Source organism: Saimiri boliviensis, chromosome 15 (assembly GCF_048565385.1).
Source record: "Saimiri boliviensis isolate mSaiBol1 chromosome 15, mSaiBol1.pri, whole genome shotgun sequence".
Classification (NCBI taxonomy): domain Eukaryota; kingdom Metazoa; phylum Chordata; class Mammalia; order Primates; family Cebidae; genus Saimiri; species Saimiri boliviensis.
Window position 1 is genome coordinate 6,804,739 of NC_133463.1, and position 17,024 is coordinate 6,821,762.

At 38.3% G+C, this 17,024-nt stretch overlaps 1 protein-coding gene across 3 annotated transcripts in view; it reads right to left on the bottom strand.

Moving 5' to 3' along the window:
* The window catches only part of RB1CC1 (RB1 inducible coiled-coil 1), a 105,372-nt gene that overhangs the window by 6,413 nt on the left and 81,935 nt on the right, over positions 1 to 17,024 (bottom strand). For all 3 annotated transcript variants that reach the window (XM_039464542.2, XM_039464541.2, XM_074386650.1), the window contains 5 exons: positions 15,618 to 15,726; positions 15,274 to 15,514; positions 8,243 to 8,297; positions 6,860 to 6,907; positions 1,489 to 1,547 (listed from right to left, as the gene is read on the bottom strand). In XM_039464542.2, the coding sequence (XP_039320476.1) occupies positions 1,489 to 1,547; positions 6,860 to 6,907; positions 8,243 to 8,297; positions 15,274 to 15,514; positions 15,618 to 15,726 (512 nt within the window). The remainder of the gene's footprint in view (positions 1 to 1,488; positions 1,548 to 6,859; positions 6,908 to 8,242; positions 8,298 to 15,273; positions 15,515 to 15,617; positions 15,727 to 17,024) is intronic.

Consider the following 17,024-nt stretch of genomic DNA (forward strand, 5'->3'; position numbering starts at 1 on the left):
TGTGGCAGGCACCATTCTGGCTAAACATCAAAAGTGAATAACTTAAAATGAAGAGATGGGGCCTCTATGAGGCAGTTTTTTTTGGAGCTCATCTCTCTCCAGTCTCTGAAAGACTATTAATGAACTGTCCATTGACATGACATACAACTGGTAAAGACAGATACCACCCAGCCCTTTCAAATCATTGGGAGAAGACAGAATTTAATGAGATGTGAAAAGTCAGAATCAGGTATCTGACGACCAAAAATGTGGTCAACAAATTTAGAAATAAAATACAAGAAGTAAAACAAAGGTCTTTAACTTTCACAACAGTCCTGTCAGGAATAAAAGGCTAAACACTATTCATGAGTTGCTAACAATGCTTTTATTACTCCAGAGCTCCATTCAAATAACCAAAGCTAAAGAAAAATTATGACCATAGGGTAATACAGTGCAGGAAAATTATTAAACCATTCAACTGATAAATTCTGTAAAAGAAAAATAAAATTCTAAGGGTTCCCCAACCAACCATCTGAATGGACTTCCTCCTCTAGGCTAGCCCAGTGCTCTCTAAATTTAACCTGAAAGATTGGTTCAGGCCGTGACAGGAAACAGGACTTGCCTCATCACATCCTCCTCCCTTTTAGAATTCAGGAAAAGCCAACAAGAATTTAACATTAACACAGATAAACATTTACAAACAATTATCTCACAAGCCTGCTACCTGGAGGCTTCATCTCATGGTAACTTTGGTCTTCACAACCTCTGATCTTAACCTGGACATTCCCTCCTACTGATAACTCTTCCAACCAACTGCCAATCAGAAAACTTTTAAATCCACTTATATACCGGAAGCTGCCCTCCCACCTTTCACTTGTCCTGGCTTTCTGAACCAAACCAACTTGTATCTACAATGTATTTGATTGATGTCTCATGTCTCCCCAAAATGTATAAAACCCTCGAACACCTTGCGCACATGTTCTCAAGGGATCCTGAGGGCTGTGTCATAAGGCCATGGTCACTCATATTTGGCTCAGAATAAAGCTCTTCAAATATTTTACAGAGTTTGACTCTTTGTTGACAATTTTATGGTTTATTATGAATTTGTAGCATATCAATAAAATAAAGTCTAAAAACGAAAAATGAGGAAATACTGCAACTTAAATACAAATCAAGACTCTCCAATATAGATGAACAAGACTAAGGAGAAAAATGGGTTTAAAAAGAGGTAACACATGCTGAAAAGTTAACTGGAGGAAAAGGCTTGAAGGATATTTATGTGTATCATAAAGTATAATAGGAATGTTTTGGCAATCTAAATGTTTCCAGAGTAACAATTTAGAAAAATCCTGCTTTCCAATAAAAAACTTTTACTACTACTGAATACAAAACCCTCAGCTCAATGAACCTGGACCTGAAGGATCACTGTCACTGAAACACATTTTCATTAACAATTCAATTCAGTGAATTTTTTTCATAGAAAAATACTCACAAAACTAAAATACTTACTCTCTAATAGCTATCTTTTCAGAATGCCTTGAGGATACTGAAGACATGCTCTGAGACATCTAAAAAAACAAAAAGTTTATGAATGTACACAATTTGAATACCACATGTAATTCATACTGCAAAAATTTCACTCACTGTTACACAAATTAAAGCCTGTGTCCCAGCTTTAAAGAGCCCAAACTAATATAGTTCTTACATTCATTAATAATTCCTTTACCTCAACAATTAGTGAATTTGATTGGATTAAAAATTGATTTTAGAATCATATTTTACACATTTAATCTTTCCTTTTGAAATAACAACAACGACAAAAAACCAAAAAGATTTAAAATCTCCAGCCTGGGCGAAACAGTGATACCCTGTCCCTACAAAAAAAAAAAAACACACAAAAAATTAGCCAGGCATGATGACTCACACCTGTAATCCCAGCACTTTGGGAGGCTTAAGTGGGTGGATTGCCTGAGGTCAGGAGGTCGAGACCAACATGGAGACCAGCCTGGCCAACGCAGTGAAACTCCATCTTTACTAAAAATACAAAAAAAAAAATTAGCTGGGTGTGCTGGCTGGCACCTGTCATCTCAGCCAGTAGGAAGGCTGAGGCAGGAGAATCCCTTGAACCCAGGAGGCAGAGGTTGCAGTCAGCCAAGACTGCGCCACTGCACTCCAGCCTGGGGAATAAGAGCAAAACTCCATTGGGGAGGGGGAGGGGAGGGGAAAGGAAGGGACAGGGAAGGGGGGAGGGGGATGGGGAGGGGGAGGGGAAGGGAAGGGACAGGGACAGGGAAGGGGGAAGGGGGAGGGGGAGGGGGAGGGGGAGGGGAGGGGAAAGGAAGGGACAGGGAAGGGGGGAGGGGGATGGGGAGGGGGAGGGGAAGGGAAGGGACAGGGAAGGGGGAAGGGGGAGGGGGAGGGGGAGGGGGAGGGGGAGGGGAAAGGAAGGGACAGGGAAGGGGGAGGGGAATGGGGAGGGGGAGGGGAAGGGAAGGGACAGGGAAGGGGGAAGGGGGAGGGGGAGGGGGAGGGGGAGGGGAGGGGAAAGGAAGGGACAGGGAAGGGGGAAGGGGGAGGGGGAGGAGGAGGGGGAGGGGGAGGGACAGGGACAGGGAAGGGGGAAGGGGGAGGGGGAGGGGGAGGGGGAAGGGGGAGGGGGAGGGGAAGGGGAGGGGAGGGGCAAGGGGAGAGGGAAGGTAGAGAAAAATACAAAAAATTAGCCGGGCGTACTGGCAAGTGCCCATGTTCCAGCTACTCGGAGGGCCGAGGTGGGAGGTTCACTTGAGCCTGAGAGGCAGAGGTTACAAGTATGCAGCAAGCAAAGACCACCTGGTGACCATCAAACAGGCCATCTGGAGGCAAAGCTCTACCTGAGGAATTCAGAAGTAATTAAACTTTCCTAGCATCTGGTTCCAGGTCTCTTTCAAAAATATTGTAAGTAACTAGAATTTTGATACGTCTCCGGCATGCATGCCCAAAGTCACTGAGCAACCCTTGCTGACACTGAGACACCAAAACGCCTACAAATGTAATCATTTATCACGACCTACATGGCCAATATTGGTCCAAACCATCCTTCAGCTCCCACCTTAAGGTCCATATATGCTTGTAAGCAAATTTCACCGTGACACTCTCAATCCTCTCTTGCTGAGGTGCCCCACTGCACTCTTCTGCAGCGTTCGCACTTTCTACCTTGCTTTCTCAAACCTATACTGTTGTCAGTAAATACTTCTTAAAAACCCAGAGTCAATCACTTGCGGTGCCAGTGTTCTGACACCATGCCTGGCAAACAACCCTACTCTGGTTAAACGGGTAGGAGCATAAAGTTCTGAAGGCTGAGAACAAACCTCCTGTCTCATCTCTAAGGCAACTCTTGAGATGTCTCAGTTTAAAAAGCTATTGTGAGCAATCATGAAACAATAAAAGACGCCATAGCCGACCATTTCCAGCCATTTCCTCTCCTGATCATGAGCAAAATGAAATGGTACTTGCTAGCTGAAAAGCTACTGCCAGAGCTCAGCGGGGACCGTTCTGCTCTTCAAATGGGCTTCAATCCATTTATAAGACCTGGGGCTTGGAAACCAAGATCTCTGAAGCTTGAAACGGTGGAAAAAATATCTTTCCCAAGCAAAGTGAGTGCAATGCATGGGTGCACAAACCAAACAGGTAAGAATTTCTTTTTGTTAATTAAGTCTAATTTTGATGCTCTGAATTTCCTACATTTCCCTCTGAACACAATGCAGGGTTCTCCATAGGTGTTTTTAAAAAGAGAAAGAAAACAAATAATAACTAGGAAGGCCTAAAATTGTAGAGCAGCTTACTGAAATTATCCAGATGAGGCCGGGCGCGGTGGCTCACACCTGTAATCTCAGCACTTTGGGAGGACAAGGCAGGCAGATCATCTGAGGTTGGGAGTTTGAGACCAGCCTGACCAACATGGAGAAACCCTGTCTCTACTAAAAATACAAAATTAGCCAGGTGTGGTGGCACACACCTGTAATCCCAGCTACTCAGGAAGCTGAGGCAGGGGAATCGCTTGAACCTGGGAGGCAGAGGTGGCAGTGAGCTGAGATTGCGCCACTGCACTCTAGCCTGGGCAACAAGAACGAGACTCCGTCCCCCCAAAAAAATTATCCAGACAAATGGTCTATATCCTGCCAGTGAAGATAAGATTTACCATCATTTTTGCCGAGCGCGGTGGCTCAAGCCTGTAATCCCAGCACTTTGGGAGGCCGAGGCGGGTGGATCACAAGGTCAAGAGATCGAGACCATCCTGGTCAACATGGTAAAACCCCGTCTCTACTAAAAAAAAAAAAAAAATACAAAAAATTAGCTGGGCGTGGTGGCGTGTGCCTGTAATCCCAGCTACTCAGGAGGCTGAGGCAGGAGAATTGCCTGAACCCAGGAGGCGGAGGTTGCGGAGATCGCGCCATTGCACTCCAGCCTGGGTAACAAGAGCGAAACTCCATCTCAAAAAAAAAAAAAAAAAAAAAAAAAAGATTTACCACCATTTTTAAGACCATAATTAAACTTTATTTAAAATTTTTAAAAGCTTAACTTTTTCATATATTATAAATGAAGATAAGGAAGAAAAAATATTTGAATATAGCTGTGAGTGTATGTAGAAGTGTGATTTACATTTAGACACCTCTCTGAATGTGACTGTGATGTTCTCTGGGTCTGAAAGGCAATTTACTCTGTGAAAAGAAAATAAATCTAGGGACCCAAAAATCACTAAGCCAAAGGGAGGTCAAGCTGGGAACTACATCAGACAAACCTGCCTCCCATTTTCTTCCTAAAATAAGAGAGCTACAAAGACCTCATCATTTGCCCACAAGGAAATTCCTTGTGGACAAAGGACAGGCAGAACTCAAAAGTCATCCCTCTGGTTCCTCTGTTCACATGAGACAAATGCCTATCTGATTACTTTCTTGGCCATATTGTTTCACTAAGCCAGACCAAGGCATAAGTGACAATTCCTCTACCCTCCTCTGACATGTAAATGTGTATTCAGTGAAAGGCTAATCACAGATTCAAAAGAATGCAACCATTTATCTCTTATCTATCTATCACCTGGAAGCCCTCTCACCAGCTTTGAATTGTCCAACATTTCCAGACTGAACATTTTACACATAGTGATTGATGTCTCCTGTCAAACTAAAATGTATAAAACCAAGCTGTGTCCTGACCACCTTGGGCACATGTCATCAGGACCTCCCAAGGCTGTGTCATGCGTTCGTCCTTAACCTTGGCAAAATAAACTTCTAAATTGATTGAGACCTGTCTCAGATGCTTTTGGGTTCACAATTTAAAAACATATGCCAAGCATCTATAGTATACAAGTTACCATTCTAGATGCTAAGAATGTGCCTAAAACTGATGAAAATGCTTGCCAAAGACAGCTTATATTCTATTGAGAATACTACATAAAACACATGTTGAGTCATGTCTCGGATAGGCAAATAGAAATTCTAAGACTTTGTGACAAAATTAATGATTCATAGTATAATCACTACAAAATATGTAAATTTTGCTGTTCAAGTTAAGGTATAAAAAAGGAGATGTTTTACTACAAGATATTTTCATTTTTTAAAAACTTAAATTCTAAAAAGTATTTCAAAAGCACTTAACAGACACCTTAAACAGTTCCTATTACCTTGTAAACTGTAATTATTAGAATTTGAAAAAATAAAGTTACTGCTTTATTAAAACACATAACTGGCTGTAAAATGGGCTGTTCAAATAACTGGTTAAGTTCACAGGTTAAAGCCAAGACAATCCGGCCACATGCAGCAAAATTCTAGGCAATTCCAATTTGCCTGGAATCCCAGCACTTTGGGAGGCTGAGGCAGACGGATTGCTTGAGCTCAGGAGTTCCAGACAAGCCTGGACAAGATGGGGAAAACCTGTCTCCACAAAAACAAAAGAAATATTAACCGGTGTGGCAGCGCCTGCCTGTACTCCCAGCTGCTTGCTGGGCTGAGGCAGGAGGATTGCTTGAGCCGAGGAGATTGAAACTGCAGTGAGCCAAGATCGTACCACCCTCTCACCTGGGTGACAAGAGAGACCTGGTCTTGGCTTTTAAAAATTAAAAACAAAACAAAAATAATAAAAACCAGGGCAATTTATAATATCATATGGGATCCCCTGCCTTTTAGGCACTTTCACTTAAAAATAAGATCCATGAAAAGGTCCGGGGGCACAGCGGCTCATGCCTGTAAATCCCAGCACTTTGGAAGTCCAAGGTGGGCAGATCACTTGAGGCCAGGGGTTTGAGACCAGCCTGTCCAACATGGCAAAATTCTGTCTCCACTAATTATGTAGAAATTAGCCAGGCGTGATGGTGCACACTTGTAATCCCAGCCACTTAGGAGGCTAAGGCACAAGAATCGCTTGAACTTGGGAGGCAGAGGTTGCAGAGAGTTGAAATCACTCCACCCTAAGCAACAGAGCAAGCAAGATTCAGTCTTTAAAAAAAAAAAAAAAAAAGAAAAGATATAACATATTAAAATTATGCACACTTGTGAGTAAACATATTCATCTTAAAATGCTTATGAAGCATAGCTCAAAACTGATTTTCATGATTCTTTTAAAAAGAATCTTAGGTGCTTCAACTGGTCAGATCTAGTCTTAAGTCTCAGCAAGACATTATTTAATTTCACACAAAGAAAAAAGTCCCGCTCTACAGTCAGGTGGTATCTCTGGCCTGACTTCAGCATTCTGAAAATCAACAGGATTCAATGACTAACACAGGTTCAACAAACCTACTACAGATAAATCAGTCACAGCACACATCCTCTGATGGAATATCTTCATAATAAAATATAATGCAAATCATTTAAAAATGTTAAGACAAATTTGCCAAGAAGAAAAATCTTACCAGTCTTTGATTTAACCGTTTATTTTCTTCTTCCTTCAGTTGCAATGTCTGCAGGTGGAAAGAGAGACCTACGGTTTATCCTTCTACCTACTCGAACAAATCTAAACAATGATTGTTAAAAAGTTCTTATCATCACACAAAAATGTTCCATTCTGGTATGAAAATTTGATAGGCATATTATTTTCTACGAATCCTTTCCAACTGTTTTCATTATCTACTGGCTTAAATGAGAATCAGAGCAATTTTAGACACATTTACCAAGGACTGTCAAACATTAATATGCATTAGAAACACCTGTGGAATATATAAATATGTAGCAAACTATCCCCAGAGACTTTGTTAGCTAAGTCATGCCAGGAGAATGTATCTGGCATCTGTAACATACAGCTCAGGTTATTGTGAGGTAGGAAATCACATAACCCTTTAATAACAGAGCACATGCTATAGTTCAAATAAAGTTGTACAATTCTGAATTTGGATTTGTATCAGACAATCATGCTTGTAAAGAAAAAAATGACACTGTTGGAAATCTTATACGCATAAAGAATGAAAAGTAATCTATGAATAATGATCTGCCAAATGTGTACCAACTGATCTTATAGTACCCTTAATAAAGGGAATCCCTTTATTGTCAATTTTTTCTTGTTCAATTAATCTTTATTAAAAACAAAACTCTCTTCATTACTTATTTTTGTTTTTGACATTTTTTTTTTTTTTTGAGACAGAGTTTCGCTCTTGTTACCCAGGCTGGAGTGCAATGGCGTGATCTCGGCTCACCGCAACCTCCGCCTCCTGGGTTCAGGCAATTCTCCTGTCTCAGCCTCCTGAGTAGCTGGGATTACAGGCACGCGCCACCATGCCCAGCTAATTTTTTGTATTTTTAGTAGAGACGAGGTTTCACCATGTTGACCAGGATGGTCTCAATCTCTTGACCTCGTGATCCACCCGCCTTGGCCTCCCAAAGTGCTGGGATTACAGGCTTGAGCCACCGCGCCTGGCCTGACATTTCTTATAAGTATTTAATACTTTTTAAAAACAGATGTTTAAAACTGCTACTTATGTCATTTTGCTGAATTCTTAACTATTAGATAAAATTATTATTTACATATTGATTTAATGAAAACTATCAACTTTTTCTTCTCATACAGACTTCATTCATTGGGAAATTACGAAAAATGGGAGGGGCTGAAATACTGCCAACTGTTTAGCTACTAAGATCATAAATGACAAGACTTCCCAAAACAATGACCACAAAATTAATCATAAAAAGATTTAATTGATAAACACAAAAAGTCTACTGTATGTTTCCAGAATGAAGTTTCTTTAACTATATCTAAAAGTGAATATATTAAACATGGTAGTTCGAGAAGAGAATTTACTTACTCGTTCTAACAGCATTATCCGTTGTTTTTCTTCAGACAACATATGAATATTTTCTCTAAAAGTGAAAGAATAATTTAGTTTGTCTTTCGAAATTCTAAACTTTACATTCATTCTTCAATAAGATTTTGGAAATTTAAATATTAATAAAGGTCACTTTAATAATTTAAGGGTTTTCATAAATTTTCAAAGGTAGCTTATTTCAGTTAGCATGTAATTTCAATGTTGCATATTCTCTGTAGTACACCTATATCTATAAACCTTTTGAAATAATAAGTAAAATTTTGTGTATGCATTTATCTAGAGATATCTTTAAATTTCTTATTTTTCTCAGGAATTAAGAACCACTCTTCTCCCTTTATGTGAATGAATACATGTTACTGATAAAGTTGTAGTTCTTGAGTGGCTTAAGACTTCAGCAGATTTACTAAGTGGATGCTATGTACTCACTAGTTACTATGCCAGGTGTGAATTTGCCCATTATACTAAAACATCCAAAAACTAATTAGAAAAAAAAAATGCTATAAAATTAGAAAAGAGAAAAACAAATATTACTTAGGTTTTAAAATTCATCTACAGGTATAATCCCCCAATTATATTTTAAGCAACTTGACGCAAGGCAGGTATTCTGTCTTCTTCAACATGTTAATTCTTTAGGAAGAGGCTCTGCCTAATATAAAATCATAAAGATTGACTTCTATAAGAGTTTTATAATGTTAGCTTTTACACTTAAATCTACGGTCTAAAATTTTAAGTCAACCTGTGCATATGTGAGGAAAGGGTCCAACTTCATCTTTTTGCATCAGGATATCCAGCTATGCTAACCCTGCACCATCTGCTGGATTTCCTTCATGGAACTGTTTCAGCACCCTTGACCATAATGCAAGGGTTCAACTAACATGAATACAATGGCTTATTTTGGACTCTCAATTCTATTTCATTGATATATATGTCAGACTAGCACTACAGTATCTCATTACCCTCGCTTACAAATTTTAAAAGTCAAGTGTGAGACTTCGTTATTTTTCAAGATTGCTTTGGCTATTTTGGGACTCCTACAATTCCATATGAATTTTAGGATCAGCCTGGCGTTTTCTGCAAAAATCACAGTTCAGATTATGATAAGAATTATGCTGAATTGGAAGATAAATTTAGGGAGGGCTGCCATCTTAAAAAGATTAAATCTTCTAGTCAGCAAACACAGGATGGTTTTCTATCTTTTTTTTTCCCACAAAGTTTTTTAATTTGTACAAGTCTTTTTTTTTTTTTTTTTTTTTTTTTTTTTGAGACGGAGTTTTTGCTCTTGTTACCCAGGCTGGAGTGCAATGGCACGATCTCGGCTCACCGCAACCTCCGCCTCCTGGGTTCAGGCAATTCTCCTGCCTCAGCCTCCTGAGTAGCTGGGATTACAGGCACGTGCCACCATGCCCAGCTAATTTTTTGTATTTTTAGTAGACACGGGGTTTCACCATGTTGACCAGGATGGTCTCGATCTCTCAACCTCGTGATCCACCCGCCTCGGCCTCCCAAAGTGCTGGGATTACAGGCTTGAGCCACCGCGCCCGGCCTAATTTGTACAAGTCTTAAACTTCTTAGGTTAAATCTATTTCCTAAGTATTTTTATCTTTTTGATGACATCATAAAAGAAACTGTCTTTTATATCTTATTTTTGGATGATTCACTGCTAGTAGAAAGAATGACTTTTTTTTTTTTTTTTTTAGAGAGAGAGGGTCTTGTTACATTGTCCCTGTTCGCAAACTCCCAGGCTTGAGGAATCCTGCTGCCTCAATCTCCTGAGTAGCTGGGACTACAGGTGTGCACCACCACAGCCAGCTCCAACTGATTTTTGCTCACTGAGCCTGTATCCCGCAACATTACTGAACTAGTTTATTACTTACAACAGTTTTTTAGAGGAATCTTCAGGATTTGCTAAATAAGAGATCAGGCTATATATGCAGATAAGTGTTTTATTTCTTCCTTACCAACATAGATGCACTTCTTTCTTCTTTTTTTTTTTTTGAGACAGAGTCTTGTTCTGTCACTGAGGATGGAGTGCAGTGGCACAATCTCGGCTCACTGCAACCTCTCCCTCTGGGTTCAAATAATTCTCCTGGCTCAGCCTCCCAAGTAGCTGAGATTACAGGCAGCTGACACCATGCCTAGCTAATTTTTGTATTTTTAGTAGAGATGGGGTTTCACTATGTTGGCCGGGCTGGTCTTGAACTCCTAACTTCAGAACTTCAGGTGATCCAACCGTGTCGGCCTCCCAAAGTATTGGGATTACAGGCATGAGCCACTGCGCCCGGCCAATGCTTTTAATTTCTTTTTCTTGCCTAAGTGCCCTTCATACAACTTCCAAATATAATGCTGAGTAGCAGTGGCAAGAGCAGACCATCTTCATCTTGATTTTAGGGGAAAAGCATTCGGTCTTACATCACTGAGTATGATGTTAATTGTGGGTTCTCACAGATGCCTTTTAACAGGTTGAGGAAGTCAATTCCTAGTTTGTCGGGTGTTTTTATGATGAAAGGCTGTTGGGTTTGGTCAAATGCTTTTCCTTCATCTACTGAGATAATCATGTGTTTTTTTGTCCTTTCATTCTACTGATAGTGTATTACATAAACTGATTTTAGATAGTAAACCAACCTTGCATTTCTGAAATAAAGCCAACTGAAATTCCTTTTGTATTCTGCCAGACTGGATCTATTAATATTTTCTTGAGAATATCTGTATAAATAGTTATAAAACATGTATTTTTTTCCTGTGATATATTTGTCTGGTTTGGTATTAGTATATAATATTGGCCTCAGAGGATAAGACGGGACGAGTTCTCTACTACTTTTTAAAAGAGACTATTAAAAAAATTGGCATTGGCTGGCCTGTAATCTCAGCACTTTGGAAGGCCGAGGTAGGGGGATTACCTTGGTCAGGAGTTCAAGACCAGCCTGACCAACATGGAGAAACCCTGTCTCTAGTAAAATCACAAAATTAGCCGGGCCTTGTGGCACATGCCTGTAATCCCAGCTACTTGGGAAGCTGAGGCAGGAGAATCGCTTAAACCTGGGAGACAAAGGTAGGGTGAGCCAAGATTGCAACATTGCACTCCAGCATGGTCAACAAGAGTGAAACTGTCTAAAAAAAAATTGCATTAATTATTTAAAAGTTTTTATCTTTTATTTATTAAAAATATTAACCACCAGACTTTTGCTGTTTATAGTGTTTTCTGTTGTACTAAGGTTTTAAATTTCAATGTAATAATGATTATTTTCCAAGTGCTCTCCTACTCTGATTTCAGAGTAGTCTTCTAAGAAACTCTGTAAGTTCAAAACAAATTTAGTCTTTACTACATCTATCATTTGTTTTTATATACAATGTAAAATATGGGTCACCTCCCAACAACAGATAACCAATGACTCTAATGTCCCATTCTGAGGAGTCCATCCTTTATCAAACTGATCTAAAATGTCATATGTAGATTTCTACATATATCCAACTGTTTTGTTTCGAGATTACTAATTCTATTAATCTATTTGTCTGTGGCTATACCAATAACGTACTGAATTAAATATTATCTATCTAGTTTAAGACTGTATCTTAAAACATAGCAGGACAAATCTCTACTCCCTGATCTTTATTCAGAAATGCTATCAATTATTTTTATACATTTTTAAAATATAAATTTTAGCATAAAACGTCACTTTTAACCTAATATATTAGAATTTTAATTGAGTAACAGATTAAAGCACTGAATACATCTGAGGAGAAAAAGGATATCTTCATAATACTCCATTTCCATCCATCTTTCCACATATAGCTTTCAGGCCATTCATGAAGTTTTAGTTTTCTCCACAAAGTCTTATATATTTTTGTTAAATTTATTACAAATAAATTATTTCTTAAAATTTTTATTGGGATCTTTTATAGATATTCACATCAGCTTTTGCTGGTAAATATGCAAACTACTCCTCTTTGGATATATCTATGACCTACACCGATGTACCCTGTTAATTCTAATATTTCTTTAGGTCTTTGTGGTTTGTAAAGGATATTGTCTGAAAATGATGACAGTTAAGTGATTCCAAATTGTATTTGTCTTGCTGAATAGCAATGGTAACAGCTGGCATTCTTATGTTCTTCCTGAATTTATGGAAAATACTTCTAAATGTTTCTTTTTTTTTTTTTCTTTTTTTTTTTTTTTAGAGATGGGGTCTCGGTATGTTGCCCAGGCTGGAATGCAGTGGCTATTCACAGGCACAATCCCATTCACAGGCACGATCCCGCTACTGATCAGCACGGGAAATCTGACCTGCTCTGTTTCCGACCTGGGCCGGTTCACCTCTCCTTAGGCAACCTGGTGGTCCCCCGCTCCCGGGAAGTCACCATATTGATGCCGAACTTAAGTGTGGACACCCAATCGACATAGCGCACTGCAGCCCCCAACTCCTGGGCTCAAGCGATCCTCCCGCCTCAGCCTCCCAAGCGGCTGGGACTACAGGCACGTGCCACCGCGCCCGGCTCTAAATGTTTCAATATGAAATATAATGCTTGCTATGCCGCTCAAATATACTTGCAAATAAACAGGAAGTCTCATCTACTCCTAGTCTGCTAAGGATTTTTTGGTTAAACTATTAAATAAATGGGCACTGCATTGTATCAACTGTCATTTCAGCTACTACTGAGATGATTCTATAAATCTTCTCGAATAATCGAGCGAATATGGTAACATATTCTACTATAGTTATTCCTCTGGCATTCCTGAAGTAATCCACTGGGTCATGACGACTGTAACATCATAAAACCACATGGCACTTGATAAGCTAAAACTGTCTTTAAGATTCCTTGTATTTATAATTCACAGGTGAGATTCACTTATATCACAGGTAAGTTCTCCATAATTTGTAAAACTATACCTGAGGTTATGTCCCTCTTTTCATTATATATATTTATTTGTACCTTATATTTATTTCAATAAAATAAACAAATTTATTTTATTGTGGCTCATCTGTTTTATTAATTCATTTAAAAACTAAAGGCCCTTGAGGCTATACAGTTCTCTCAGAGTACCACACTTTGATTATATCTCTCAGTTTTTGTTACTTTAGTTCTGAATAACTCCATTTTCATATTTATAACAAAAGCTACATATGATCTCCCTCATATGCAGAATCTTCAAAAGTAGATCTCATGGAAGTAGGGAGCAGAACAGTGGTTGCCAGAGGCTGGGAGAGCACAGAGGACAGGAGGTGAGGAAAGGCTGGTCAACAGGTATAAAGCCACAGCTAGATAGGAAGAGTAAGTTTTGGTGTCCAGTGAGGTACTGTGTATCTCAAAACAGCTAGAAGAGCACATTTTGAATGTTCTCATCATAAAGAAATAATAAATGTTTGAGGTGATGTGTTAATTACTCTGATTTGATTATATAATGTATACATGTAACTACATCACAATGTAAACCATAAATACGTATAATTTATGTGTTAATCAAAAAGCCTAAATTCCGATAGCTTTTTAAAGTCTTTTGCTTTGAACTGCTTTTATATTTTTTCCTTCTGTATCTTTCTGAATCACATTATAGTAAATTTTCTATATCATTTGGCTCTAGGTACCTCTCATATGTAGAATACTGTTGGATGTATTTTTTTTTTCGAGGTTTTAATAAGGTGGTTCACCTTTTTTCACACGTGTCCGGACATATTTCTGTCATTTAGGTTTTCTAAATAATCATGTTTTCTTTATTTGTTTATATCTTGGTTTTTGAATTACATTTTTTGTTCTATTATATTTTTAATATACATTCTTAAGCCTTGTATCTTTCCAACTCTAAAGGTAATAAATTTCTATTACTTTCCTTTGAACCAGAAAGACAGAAACCTAAATAATTTTATTTAAAACAAAACAAAACAAAACAAAACAAAAAAAAAACAGAAAAAAAAATCCCCTGCTGAAGTTTCTCTAAGGTCAGGCAGATAATGGGCTTAAATGCAGATGCAATTGACTGCTTTCCTCTTAGTGGGTAGGGGGTGGGGTATGAAGGACACTGTACTTACTGGTTTCTTACTATGTACTAGACAGTCTCACAGGGGCTCATTAAATTTAATGCCCAAAGCAACCCTGCTGGTGTATCATAACTGTTATCTTGTAGATGGAAAAAATAAGGGAAGACGGATAACTTACTCAAATTCCCAAGCAGGTGTCAGACTCAGGACTTGAACCTGGATCTGTTCAAGCAAGAAAACTATACTGATATTCTATGATATCTTTTGGTAACCTCTTGTTTGAATTACTTTGCTCTACTCTTCTATCTCATATGGGGGTGAAGTTCTATTTTATTTTTGCCACTGGGCATAATTCTTTGTGTGGCATAATGATCTGGACTTTCTGCCCTTGGAATCTTAGTTCCCATATCTGAAATCCCAGAGGTGCAACTGGAAATGCAAACTCTACTTGCAAGGTCCTTTGGAAGGAAGCACCTTCTTGTCCCAGTTCTGTCTCTCCCACAGATACTAATTGTAAGCACAATTTTAGTAGTCGTACATTATATTCAATGAAGAACTATTGAAGAAAGTTCTAAATTCCAGTAAGCTCTGCCAAGATTTCAATGTAATTCTGTAAACATTTGCTACATATGAATAAACAAATAATAGTAAAACTTCCCTGCCTTTCCTCACCAAAATGAATATATTCATTACTACAGTAACCCCTTTACAGGTAATGGATCCCAAAATGTCAACATTCCTTGTAAATAAGAATGGCTAAACACTACTGCCATGATATTTATCTTGGCAGCATAGGATAATTCTGGTGCAGATATTATGTATAATATAAAAGTATCCCAAAATAATTCATTCAGTAATGTTTTCTCACATTTACAGTTTAAGGAATTAAAATAGCACAACTTTCAGATATACAGGCTGTGGACAACGAGTACTGGTTGTCCACAGCTAAAAATATTTTCTCTCTTCAGAGCTTTGTAACTTATGGAATTTCACTAGTGCTTTAAAAGTTTAACAATAGTTGAAAACAGCCATACTTACTGTACAGACATCATGCTTGTCTCCATTGCTGAATCCACTCTTCCTTCATCTGCTGTTTCCAGAGCGGATCTATCTGATTCACCTGGGAGTTCAGGTGCACAAGCTCCATAAAGTTCTGGGGCTGCAGCTACATACGGTGAAGGAACGAAACTGCTACTACGCAACTTACTGACTTCTTCTTCAAGCTTTTTCTTTTCCTCAAGCAAACGAGCTCGATCTTCAGAAAGTGACTCTATCAAATCTGAAAGACCCCCAACATGAAAAAAGTATTATGTAATCAAAAAAAACACATTTAGCATGAATGTATTTTTTTCAATTAAAAAGCATTACAAAATAGTACGAACCTTTATCCCGTTCTTGTTGCTGCATTGTATTTTTCAATTTATCACTAAGATCATTTATTATGTTTTCTTTTCTCATTTTCTCTCTTGTTAAAACAGTGTTAAAATTGGTCTGGAACAAGGGAATAATAATTATTTAAATTTATCTGCATGTACTCAGCAGCTAGGACTTAGAAAATAAACTTGCAAATATTCTTTTCTGTGGTGGGTTTGTATATGAAGATTAGATAGAGTGTGATTCATGAATGTTTTAAAAATGAAATGCAACATACTGTGGCAAAGATACTTGGTTCCAATTTAAGTATACTGAGAGCAAATTCTATTTTCTTATTATTGTCCATATACTTACTGTCAGAGATTTTGAAATTTTGAAGAATCAGAAGAATCGGTAACTTGTGCTGTCAGACATTTAATTTTTTTCCTGGAATAATCATCCTGCCTCTGAAACCTTCCTTTTCTCTTTAGCATTTGATCACCAAAGTAACATTTTAGATATGACTCTATCTTCCTTATTTCTGTTATTTGGATATCTGCAACGGTCACTGGAATGCTGATTTATATTGGCTAGACTTGTTACTCCCCCACTTCTATAAACTCTTAACATGAAGCTCATTTATCTGATTGCCTGCATGGATCTCATGAGACAATCTGGCAATTTTAACTGCAGTTTCTTTAATAAAGATGAATGAATTTGTTTAAAAAATTTTGCTTAGGCCAGACTTGGTGGCTCATGGGAGACCAAGGTGGGAGGACTGCTTGAGACCAGTCTGAGCAACATAGCAAAATCGAGTGTCTACAAAAAATTTAAAAATTAGCTGGGCATAGTGGTACATGCCTGTAGTGCCAGCTATTTGGGAGGCTAAGGTGGGAGGATTGCTTGAGCCCAGGAGATCCAAGTTACAGTCAGCCACAATTGCACCACTAAATTCCAACCTGAATGACACAGTGAGACCCTGCCTCTAAGAAGAAAAAAAAAAAATTTACTTACAAGATTTCTTGAATTGTAAAAGCAATAGATAAATGAGAAAATGATCTAAATTGACTCTTCTCATCTACCCAGCATTTCTAATTCCAAAATTTTAGGAGCTCTATGGTCCTTGGATAGACAAATAACGCTAACAATGCAGGCAATAGGGAGACTTAGAGCTAGGTACAAATCACCTTAAATTAACTACAATTTTAACATACACACCACGGAAAATTGGAAGGTACCTTAGAAGTCATCTCTCTCACTCTAATTTTATAAATATTAAAAGAGAAATTAAAACATGAGGAACTAAATTAGACAGCTGTCAGGACTATACTTTTGGTTTCAATGAGTTAATTCATTCCTTATTTTAGAAATCTATAATTGTAGATGCTTATAAAAGAGCAGAGAGACAATGCAATATAACAGAGATAAAGAGATCA